General features: G+C 45.2%; 1 protein-coding gene across 1 annotated transcript in view; it reads left to right on the top strand.

Annotated features, from left to right (window-relative positions):
* LOC139267464 (inactive tyrosine-protein kinase 7-like) overlaps positions 1-10,848 on the top strand; it is a 408,288-nt gene extending 397,440 nt beyond the window's left edge. The window contains exons 19-20 of the mRNA XM_070885824.1: positions 1,629-1,807; positions 9,510-10,848. Of these exons, the coding sequence (XP_070741925.1) occupies positions 1,629-1,807; positions 9,510-9,670 (340 nt within the window). The 3' untranslated portion in view covers positions 9,671-10,848. The remainder of the gene's footprint in view (positions 1-1,628; positions 1,808-9,509) is intronic.
* Positions 10,849-12,350: the final 1,502 nt, after the last annotated feature.

Below are 12,350 nucleotides of genomic sequence, written 5' to 3' on the forward strand. Positions count from 1 at the left end.
ATACGTTTTTTCCCATTGAAGAGCCGAATAGAAACATGGGGTCAAGTTTCGGCCTGAGTTGCTCCTATTTTTTGGGGGGCAACTGGTTTAGAATGGAGTATCTTAGAAATTGCAATTCTTGGCATTTAGTTTGCTCCAGTTCTAGTCAGTTAGAACAGTTTCATTTTGGAACAGATTTTTTTCCCAAAAGGGGGCGTGTCCAGCCACTTACGCCTGTTTTGAAAGTTTAGGCAGTGAAAACTTACTCCAAACTAACTTAGAATGGAGTAAGTGTAGATTTTTGTACGCTCAGAAAAACCTTGCCTGCACTTGGAAAATCAGGTGTAAGGAAGAGTGATTGGGAGGGGCGGGGGAAGGGAAGTTTACAAACATGAAACACATCACTTTTACAAATAAAGAGCCATCATCAATAATAAATGATAAATAAATCAATAAATCAATCAAAAAAAATTAAAAATTAAAAAAATCAATAAATAAAAAATTAAGTTTCTACTCACCGACTGCAGCACTGGTAGCCCTCCAACAGTGTGCTGGGATGGGCCCCCCCCCCCCAGTGTGTCTCTCTGTCAGTGTCTCTCTCTGTCTGTCTCTCTCTGTCTCAGTGTCTCTCTCTCTGTCTGTCAGTGTCTGTCTCTCTCTGTCTCAGTGTCTCTCTCTCTGTCTGTCTGTCTCTGTCTCTCTCTCTCTCTGTCTGTCTCTGTCAGTGTCTCTCTCTCTGTCTGTCAGTGTCTGTGTTTGACAGCGAGGGGAGGAGGGGGGGATGGAGGGAGGAGGAAGAAGAGGGGGAGGGAGGAGGAGGAGAGGGGGGAGGCTGAACAGGCCCGACCAACGAGAAGAAGCCGGGCCGAAGACTTCGGGCGGGGTCCACCCCCAGCACGATGACAGGCGGGCGGGCCCCACCGAAGACGTGAAGAGGGAGCAGACCGGAGCTGAAGTGGGGGGAGCCGGAGTGGGAGCTGGGGGGAGTGGCAGGCAGCGGGTGGGGGGTGGCGGGAGAGAGCCAGAGGGAACGTGAGCTGAACGGGGGAGCCACAGCCAGAGCAGGAGTTGGAGTAGGGAGGTGCAGTCCGATCTTCGCCGTCCCAGTGAGCCCATTTGGCCAGGGCTAGGGGCGGCGTGCTTTGGGCCCCTCCCACACAGTTTCAGGCGCCTGGAGCTACTGCACATGCACGCACACTGTAGCGCGCATGTGCAGAGGTCCCGGCGCTGTTTTCAGCGCAGGGACATGGCTCCGCCCCTCCCCCCCCCCCCACAGCTTGTGCTGCGCCGCGCCAAGGGCCTGGATCGACCTGAGGGAGTGGAGAATACCGAGATACGTTTTCGGCGCGGTTTTGAGCGCGGAAATCAGGCGAGGCTGCGCCGTTCTCGGCGCGGCCCGAAACTTGACCCCATAGAAACATAGAAAATAGGTGCAGGAGTAGGCCCTTCGAGCCTGCACCACCATTCAATATGATGCGCAGGAGACCCAGAGAGCCGCGCAGCTTATTAGGGAGCATTGCTTGGGGCAACTTGTCTACATAACCAAACACAAAGCAATTAAATGTGTGAAATGATTTGTGATGTTTTGACACTTTATGAATACATTATTTATAGAACAATGGTCTAATGTTCTGCTCTTTATTCACTAGTGAGTACTACCATTTCCGTCAAGCATGGATTCCATTGCGCTGGATGCCAATTGAGGCAATATTTGAGGATGATTTCTCCACAAAATCGGACGTGTGGTCCTTTGGGGTCCTGATGTGGGAGGTCTTCTCACATGGAGAGTTGCCATTTTCCAAACTTAGTGACGACGAAGTATTAACAGGTATTGAAGTCGGTATTATTTTCTTAGCTCTAGTCCTCAAGTACAACTCGCAGCTGTTACTAAGTGGAGAATTGGGGGCAGAAACTTAGTCCTACTCTGTTTAGCACAGCTGTCTTGCACATTAAGCACAGTCAATATTCTGGTGGTGGCCACATTCAGTCCATAGGCTCTGCAAATATGGTCCAAAATCCCCGTTTTATTGGACTTGTGTTTTTTTCGCTCCAGTTTGAATTTCTTGCATCCAATGTTTTGTAAAGGGCTCTCTAATGCTGTTACTTCAATAATGGATAAATCCATAAATTAGAACACCAGGAACTGTTAGTATCAATAATTTGAGGTATATGCAAATTAATGGGAACTTTGATTTAAACTTCACAAATAGGCCTGCACTTGGCACGGAACTATACAGACCAGATTTGATTTCCGGGCTGCTGAGGCTTATTTTTTTTGTTCCTGGGATGTGGGCATAGCTGACAAGGCCAGCATTTATTGCCCATTCCCTAATTACCCTGGAGAAGGTGGTGGTGAGCCGCTGTCTTGAACCACTGCATTCCACGTGGTGAAGGTACTCCCATAGTGCTGTTAGGGAGGGGTTTGTTGGGGTGGGGGGGTGGGAAGAGACTTGGAATGATGGTGTTCCCATGTGCCTGCTGTCCTTGTCCTTCTTCTAGGTGGCAGGGGTTGTGGGTTTGGGAAGTTGCTGTCGAAGAAGCCGTGGCAAGTTGCTGCAGTGCATCTTGTAGATGGTACACGGTGTGCGGTGGTGAGGGAGGGAATGCTTAAGGTGATGGATGGGATGCCAATCAAGCGGCTGCTTTGTCCTGGATGGTGCTGATGTTTTTGAGTGTAATTGGAGCTGCATTCATCCAGGCAAGTGGAGAGTATTCCATGACATTCCTGACTTGTGCCTTGTAGATGGCGGAAAGACTTTGGATAGTCAGGAGGCGAGACACTTGCTACAGAATACCCAGCCTCTGACCTGCTCTTGTTGCCACAGTATTTATGTGGTTGGTCCAGTTAAGTTTCTGGTCATTGGTGATCCCCAGGATGTTGATGGTGGATTCAGCGATGGTAATGCTGTTGAATGTCAGGGGGCAGTGGTTAGACGCTCTCTTGTTGAAGATAGTCATTGCCTGGCACTTGTGGCGCGAATGTTAATTGCCACTTAGCAGCCCAAGCCTAAATGTTGTCCAGGGCTTGTGCACGCGGGCACGACTGCTTCATTATCTATAGAACTGCACACTGCAATTATCAGCGAACATCCCATTTCTGACATTGTGATAGAGGGAAGGTCATTGATGAAGCAGCTGAAGATGGTTGGGCCTAGGACATTGCCCTGAGGAACCCCTGTAGCGATGTCCTGGGGCTGAGATGATTGGCCTCCAACAACCACAACCATCTTCCTTTGTGCTGGATGTGACTCCAGCCAGTGGGGGGTCTGTCCCCTGATTCCCATTTACTTAAATTTTACTCGGGCTCCTTGATGCCACACTCGGTCAAATGCTGCCTTGATATCCAGGGCAGTCACTCTCTACTCACTTCTGGCATTCAGTTCTTTTGCCTATATTTGGACCAAGACTATTACAGTCTGGAGCCGAGCGTAACCCAAACTGAGCATTGGTGAGTAAGTGCTGCTGGATAGCACTGTCGACAACGCTGTCCACCACTTTGCTGATGATTGAGAGAGGATGATGGGGCGGGATTGTATTTGTTTGTTTTTTGTGGGCAGTTTTCCACATTGTCGGGTAGATGCCAGTGTTGCAGCTGTACTGGAACAGGTTGGCTAGAGGCGCGGCTAGTTCTGGAGCACAAGTCTTCAGCACGACAGCCGGGATATTGTCGTGGCCCGTAGCATTTGCTGTATCCAATGTGCTCAACTGTTCCTTGATATCACATGGATTGAATCGACTTGGCTGTAGACTGGCTTCTGTGATGGTGGGGACCTCGGGAGGATCATCATCTTGGCCTTTCTGGCAGAAGATGGTATCAGACACTTCAGCCTTGTCTTTTGCAGTTGCATGCTGGACTCCTCCATCATTGATCATGAGGCTGTTTATGGAGTCTCCTCCTCCTGTTAGTTGTTTAACGGTCCACTACAATTCACGACTGATAGTGGCAGAATTGCAGAGCTTTGATCTAATCCTTTGGTTGTGGGATTGTTTAGCTCTGCCTATAGCATACTCTTTCCGTTGTTTAGCATGCATGTATCCTGTGATGCAGCTTCCCCAGGTTGGCACCTCAATTTTAGGTACGCCAGATACTGCCCTCAGTACCTCTGCAAGTGGTCAACATGGAGGAGTACTGATTCATCAGCTGAGGCAGGGCAGTCGGTCGTAATCAGCAGGAGGTTTCCTTGCCCATGTTTGATCTGAAGCCATGAGTTTTCATAGGGGCCAGAGTCAATGTTATCATCATAGGCAGTCCCTCAAAATCGAGGAAGACTTGCTTCCACTCTTAAAAGGGAGTTCTTAGATGACTGTACAGTCCAATATGGGAATTACAATCTCTGTCACAGGTGGGACAGACAGTGGTTGAAGGAAAAGGTGGGTGGGGAGTCTGGTTTGCCGCATGCTCCTTCCGCTGTCTGCTTGTTTTCTGCATGCTCTCGGCAACGAGACTCGAGGTGCTAAGCGCCCTCCCATGCTCTTCCTCCACTTTGGGCGGTCTTGGGCCAGGGATTCCCATTGTCAATGGGAATGTTGCATTTTATCAAGGAGGCTTTGAGGGTGTCCTTGAAATGTTTACTCTGCCCACCTGGGGATCACCTGCTGTGTAGGAGTTCCGAGTAGAGTGCTTGCTTTGGGAGTCTTGTGTCGGGCATGCTAACAATGTGGTCCGCCCAAAGGAGCTGGTTGAGTGTGGTCAGTGCTTCGATGTTGGCCTGGTCGAGGACACTGACTCCCAGGGCCACTCGCCCCCAACAGTATAAGAACATAAGAAATAGGAGCAGGAGTAGGCCATACGGCCCCTCGAGCCTGCTCCGCCATTCAATAAGATCATGGCTGATCTGATCATGGACTCAGCTCCACTTCCCTGCCCGCTCCCCATAACCCTTTATTCCCTTATCAGTTGAGAAACTGTCAATCTCTGTCTTAAATTTATTCAATGACCCAGCTTCCACAGCTCTTTGAGGCAGCGAATTCCACAGATTTACAACCCTCAGAAGAAATTTCTCCTCATCTCAGTTTTAAATGGGTGGCCCCTTATTCTAAGATTATGCCCCCTAGTTCTAGTCTCCCCTATCAGTGGAAACATCCTCTCTGCATCCACCTTGTCAAGCCCCCTCATAATCTTAGATGTTTCAGTAAGTTCACCTCTCATTCTTCTGAACTCCAATGAGTAGAGGCCCAACCTACTCAGCATTTCCTCATAAGTCAACCCCTCATCTCCAGAATCGATTTAGTGAATCTTCTCTGAACTGCCTCCAAAGCAAGTATATCCTTTCGTAAATATGGAAACCAAAACTGCATGCAGTATTCCAGGTGTGGCCTTAACAGTACCCTGTGTAACTGTAGCAAGGCTTCCCTGCTTTTATATTCCATCCCCTTTGAAATAAAGGCCAAGATTCCATTGGCCTTCCTGATCACTTGCTGTACCTGCATACTAACCTTTTCTGTTTCATGCACCAGGACCCCCAGGTCCTGCTGTACTGCAGTACTCTGCAATTTTTCTCCATTTAAATAACAACCTGCTCCTTGATTTTTTTTTTCTGCCAAAGTACACAACCTCACACTTTCCAACACTATACTCCATCCGACAAACCTTCGCCCACTCACCTATTCTGTCCATGTCCCTTTGCAGGCTCCCTGTGTCCTCCTCCAATCACTGTATCATCAGCAAACCTGATGATATACCACTGAACCACCACTTCTGGTGGCTCTGTACTGCCGGTGGGACAGAACATACCCAGAAATGGTGATGGAGGCGTCTGGGATATTGGCAGAAAGATAGGATTCTGTTATTATGACTATGTCAGGCTGTTGTTTGACTAGTCTGTGGGACAGCTCTCCCAATTTTGGCACAAGTCCCCAGATGCTAGTGAGGAGGACTTTTCAGGGTCGACTGGGCCAGGGGTGCCGAGGTTGATGCTGGATGATCTGTCTGGTTTTATTCTTGATTCTTGTAGTAGTTTGTTACAACTGAGTGGCTTGCTAGGCCATTTCAGAGTTAAGAGTCAAGCACATTGCTGTGAGTCACATGTAGGCCAGACCAGGTAAAGACGACAGATTTCCTTCCCTAAATAACATTAATGAACTAGATGGGTTTTTATGACAATCTGGTACATAAGAGCATATGAAATAGGAGCAGGAGTCGGCCATTTAGCTCCTCGAGCCTGCTCCACCATTTAATATCATGGCTGATCTGATATTGGGCTCAGCTCCACTTTCCTGCCCGTTCCCCATAACCCTTCACTCCCTTACCATTCAAAAATCTGTCTATCTCTACCTTTAAATATATTCAATGGGGCAGCGATCCTCTGAGAGAAGAAATTCCTCATCTGTTCTAAATGGGCGACCCCTTATTCTTAAACTATGTTCCCCAGTTCTAGATTCCCCCGTGAGTTTAAACATCCTCTCTGCATCTACATTGTCGAGCCCCCTCAGTATCTTGTATGTTTCAATAAGATTACCTCTCTTCTAAACTCCAATGAGTATAGGCCCAACCTGCTCAACCTTTCTTCATAAGTCAACCCCTTCATCTCAGGAATCAACCTGGTAATTAACTGAATTTAAATTCCACAGCTGTCATCTGCGGATTATTAGTCCAGGCCCCTGGATTGCTCGTCCGGTAACATAACTACTATGCTACTGTTCCCGCTGTTAATTGTAGCTGGGAGTGAAGAATCTGATTGCTATCCAGTAAAAAGTGCACAAGTTTCAGTGAGCACATGATCAGTTCTAGTGCGATGTCCTCCGTAATGTAAGATTTGGCTTGTATTTATGTAGCACCTAGTTAAATTCACAGCACTCCCTACGGTGTTTAACTAATGAATTTCATTTGTTGTGTAGATTAACATGGCAGTTAGATTGCACACAGTAAGATCCCACAAAAAGGAATGAGATGAATTATCTTTTTATTTTTGATGATGGTTGAGGATTTAATGTTGGCAGGACACCAGTAGGACATCATGTTCATTATCAAATAATGCTGTGGGACCTATTAAGTCCAACTGACAAGCAGGTGGAGTCGGGAGCTTAACTTGTCATCTGAAAGACAGCAACTCTGTGACAATCTAACATTTCCTCAGCACTGCTCAAAGCCTTCAAGTGGGTTTGTAATCTGATTTAGGTGCTAGTCTGCAACTGAGCCAAACTAACACTTGCAGCTAACAGGCAGTGCTCAGTCTAGGCTCCTGTATGAAGGATATCCTTTGGATGAGATGTTCCTGGGCGGGGAAAGCCAACAGCCATGAATCGTGCAGAGAGTCAGTTCCTTTTGGGGAGCAAAAACAATAATTGGACAAAGCTAGATTTTGAAAAAAGAAATGTTGTGGCCTCCCCATTACTGTCCTTGCATGATTATTAGAGGAAGAACAAATCCCAACATCCCCCCCACCCCACCCCTTTTCAGCATTTGACCGTTTCTTCAATGATTCCAGAGTTTGTGCCTCCATTGCTTCATCTGGAAGTTTATTCCGTACATTGATCTCACTCTTTGTGAACAGAATTTCCAATATTGGTCCTAAAATTGCCATTTATCAGTTTGAACCCGAGCCCACCAGTTCTAATCCTTACCCCGCTCTTTTTCAAGCCTCAGATTCCTGACCTTTCTAGCTCTTCTTTACACTTCCTCCAGCACTTTAGTGTCTCCCTTGTTTCTTTTGACTGGAGCTGGACACCGTATTCAAGGTGTGTTCTGAGCAGAGCGCTGTACAGTTTGATCATTCCCTCCTCTCACTTGTACGCCACTGCTTTGACTGTTGTGCGGCATTCTATTTGCTTTGTTGATCTGCGGTCGTTGGACATGTTTAGGGCTCAACCTATTGTATAGTTTTAAATGTTGTGGAAAGTTATTTCTGAGATATGAAACTTCCACAGGTTCAAAAAATCTGGAAAGTCGGGCTTCTTGGCCCTGCTTTGAGAACTGCTCAGGCCAGATCCTGGACTTTTTTTGAATGATAATTCATTGCTACTATGAACCACTCGATGGCACTGTTCCTTCAGTACCAAGACCCCACTTACAATTAACCTCCCTCAAAGTGCAAGGGATACTGTTGATGATTGGTGAGAATTAGCTTTCGCTTGAATGTTTTATCAGTATATTTGTGCATTGAAGCTTTATGCCTATTAAAATGAACTGAGGATGCAGTATTTGAACTGTGACTCCAGCTGCAAAAGCTGGAAGGAACAGCAATAGACACGACCCAGTGTGGTACTGAACTATACAGATGGAGGAAGGTCAAACTCCAATCCACCTGTCTGATTAGCTAACTCATCTAATCTGGGGTGGGAGTGCTCCAGTGTTCCTAGGCTGGGGGTGGGGGGGGTGGAATTATCCACTGTTCCCGTTTCAGATCTCGAATGTGGGAAGGATCAGGCTGGGCTGTGATGCCCCGACCCCACTGTCTGATACATGGTAAGTTAGTGACTTGAGGAGGAAAATACTGGAGCGATACCAAGTCTCCTGGGATCCCAGTTAAGGGGATATTGTTGATTGTCAGCTGTTGTGAATTCAGCTGCCAGCCTTCTCACTAAGCACAAGCTCCTCCTACATAAGAAACAGGAGTAGGCCACCTGGCCCCTCGAGCCTGCTCCGCCATTTAATAAGATCATGGCTGATACTCTTTTCCTTCTCCCCCCTCCCACTAATTAATTTAAAAACCAAACTCTTTCAAGCAACTGAAGGTTTCAAAGACGCACAAATGCAAACCCTTCCTGCACACTGCGGCTGAATGATCTCAGCTGACAGGTGGACACACTCATTTCCCAGTTCTATATCAAAAGCTTGGGTTTCCTTTCATGCACTCATTCCACAATTGCACCAGTATTGTTGAGATCGTGGTGACTATTTCAAAGCTGCCCTCGGGACCAGGATCTGCTTTGGATCGTGCCACTGGGAAGCATGCAGCTTAGAGAGATTTTGTCGTCGAGAAGGTTTGCCCTTTGATTCGTGGCGATGAGGTTCCTCTGCTTCTAGTGGGGCACTGGCTGAAGATCCGAGCAGTGACGGTTACAAGGAGAAAGCAAAGATGCTGCTGATCAGCTTCCCTGTCCTGTTTGTAAAAGTAAAAAAAAGACTTGTATTTCTCCAGCGCCTTTCACAATCTCAGGACATCCCAAAGTGCTTTACAGCCAATCAAATATTTGTAAAGTGTGTAGAAACTGTTGTAATGTCGGGAAAAGCAGCGGCCAAATTGCGCAGAGCAAGCTCTCACAAATGTGATAATGACCCGATAATCTGTTTTACTAGTTGATAAATATTAGCTAGACACTAGGAAGATCTTCTGCTCTTCTTCGAAACTTTCCTGCTCTTCTTATACCCTTTGTACTAGTTATGGGGATAGGTGATGTCTTCCCTGCTTGCACCTCAAGAGGTTAAACCATTGGTGGTTGAAGTGCTAGGTTGTATGGTTGACAAACACATCTTGGGGTGGTGTGAGCTTACATTTTTCTGCGTATCTCCAGTAAATGATGGGGCAAAGGGATAAATTAGGATAAACTTGTTTCATTATAAAGATTAACCCAATTTTTTTATTTTTAAGGTATACAGAACAATCAAATTAAACTCCCTGCACCTGATGGCTGCCCATCTAAACTCTACAAACTGATGCAGCGTTGCTGGGCAGCAAGCCCCAAGGACCGCCCATCATTCAGTGAGATTGCCAACACTCTCGGCGAAATTCCTGTTGACAGCAAAGTTTGATGGGGATCAGTGTTTGCTCCCAGAATCATGTACAGTGTTCGACAAGAAACGGATCGGCATCCCAGCAGGGGCTTGTCTGTTGGCTGTGTCTGCTATTTTTTATTGTAACTTTTTGTGTTTTTTTTATTATTTCATACAAGGAATCGAGCGTCTCAAATTCCAGGGTCCCTTTGCCTTAAGCTCGACACTATAGAGCACTGTTCTCAAGGCCTTTCACTCACTGCTATCATTGTGCATGTGTTCCTGCTGTGGAGGAGTTTAATCTCGTAAGTGTAGGAATTTGGGATAACTACCTCTGAACGCACCAGAGAGGCTCTGTTAAGTAGAAAGCAGCAACAAAACAGACTGACTAGTACATTGACTAAGAGCAATAAATATTGATCACTCTACTCCACCGTCTCATCTGGGAAACACTAAAACAGCACAGTCCTTGCTTCTCTAATCAGCAAGTTCCTGGGCTGAATTAATTTGCTTCATCAAAACTGTTTATTTCAAAAAATAAAGGACCAAGCACAATAAATCTTTGAAATCTAATCATGTTCAGAGAAAAGGAGAGAGGAGCATGTACTGAGAAGCTGCAGGCTGTCTGACAGGACCATGGCCTGCTGGTGGATGGTACAAGACCTCAGGATGGCTCCACGCCTCGAGCTTGTACATACTGTAGAAAATCACAAGCTAAAGTTACCATCGTTCCTTAATGTGGAAAAAAGCTGGAGAAACCTGTCTATTTATTTCAGTAGGTTCTCGATGATCTCGTCTTTCCAACATGGTACTGTTTATTTGCCTTTTTAAAAAAAGTTTATTTTATGTATATTAACCTTTAACCATATCTTTACAAGCAAAAACACTATATCTAAAGCCAGGAATTAAACTGGTATTGCGTATAGGTAAGTCTGTACTGAACCAAGTGCCTGGTGTATGAAGGAATTTTTATCAACTTTCAAAACTGTTATAAAATGCAAGCTCCTGTTTTTATAATTCTTTTAAGAAACCTTGTTTTATATCAAGTTTTTCAATTTTTATTTTAGTGTGGAAAAAACAAACCTCAGCTGAAATGTTAGTTTTTTTTTAAATTTGAGTAAAATGTAGACACATTTAGTTAATATTCGGCTTGTGCAGTTGGTTTCATATCCATTATTTTTACATGCTGCTGTCAATAAAGTTCACACTTTTTGGTATTTCATTTTATCTGTATATACCAGAGCAACGACTAAAAAAAGTGATTGAGAGGGAAGATAGATTATGAAAGTAAACTAGCACGAAATATAAAAACAGATAGTAAGAGTTTCTACAGGTACATAAAAAGGAAAAGAGTGGCTAAAGTAAATGTTGGTCCCCTGGTGGATGAGACTAGGGAATTAATAATGGAGAACAGGGAAATGGCAGAGACGTTGAACAAATATTTTGGAAAAGCATGATTCAGTCAAGCAGTGTCAGCATGGTTTTATGAAAGGGAAATCATGTTTGACAAATTTGCTGGAATTCTTTGAGGATGTAACGAGCATGGTAGAAGACACACACACCATCCCAATAGTGGATAATCAAAGGGTTATAGCTCGTGAGGAATTTAATACAATCACTATCAAGGTAATGAAGTAGTATTAGGTAAAATAATGGGACGAAAGGCGGACAAGTCCCCGGACCTGATGTCTTACATCCTAGGGTCTTCAGAGAAGTGGCAGTCGAGATAGTGGATGCATTGGTTGAATTCCCTGGATTCTGGGGCGGTTCCAGCGCATTGGAAAACCACAAATGTAAGACCACTATTTAAAAAAGGAAGCAGACAAAAAGCAGGAAACTATAGACCAGTTAGCCTAACATCTGGCATTGGGAAAATGCTGGAGTCCATCATTAAGGAGGCAGTAGTGAGACATTTGGAAAAGCATGATTCAGTCAAGCAGTGTCAGCATGGTTTTATGAAAGGGAAATCATGTTTGACAAATTTGCTGGAATTCTTTGAGGATGTAACGAGCAGGGTGGATAAGGAGGAACCAGTAATGTGGTGTATTTGGATTTCCAGAAGGCATTTGAAAGGTTACTGCACAAGATAAAAGCTCACAGGGTTGGGGGTAATATATCAGCATGGAGAGAGGATTAACTAACTAACAGAAAACAGAGAGTCGGGATGAATGAGTCATTTTCCGGTTGGCAAACGATAACTAGTGGGGTGCCACAGGGATCAGTGCTGGGTCCTCAACTATTTACAATCTATATTAATGACTTGGATGAAGGGACCGACTGTAATGTAGCCAAGTTTGCAGATGATACAAAGATGGGTGGGAAAGCAAATTGTGAGGAGGACATAAAAAATCTGCAAAGGGATATAGACAGGCTAAGTGGGCAAATATTTGACAGATGGAGTACAATGTGGGAAAATGTGAGGTTATCCACTTTGGCAGAAATAATAGAAAAGCAAATTATAATTTAAATGGAGAAACATTGCAAAGTGCTGCAGTACAGAGAGACCTGGGGGTCCTTGTGCATGAAACACAAAAAGTTAGTCTGCAGGTACAGCAAGTAATCAGGAAGGCAAATGGAATGTTGGCCTTTATTGTGGGGCGATAGAGAATAAAAGCAGAGAAGTCCTGCTACAACTGTACAGGGTATTGGTGAGACCACACCTGGAGTACTGTGTACAGTTTTGGTCTCCATATTTAAGGAAATATATACTTTCATTGGA

Source organism: Pristiophorus japonicus, chromosome 7 (assembly GCF_044704955.1).
Source record: "Pristiophorus japonicus isolate sPriJap1 chromosome 7, sPriJap1.hap1, whole genome shotgun sequence".
Lineage (NCBI taxonomy): Eukaryota > Metazoa > Chordata > Chondrichthyes > Pristiophoridae > Pristiophorus > Pristiophorus japonicus.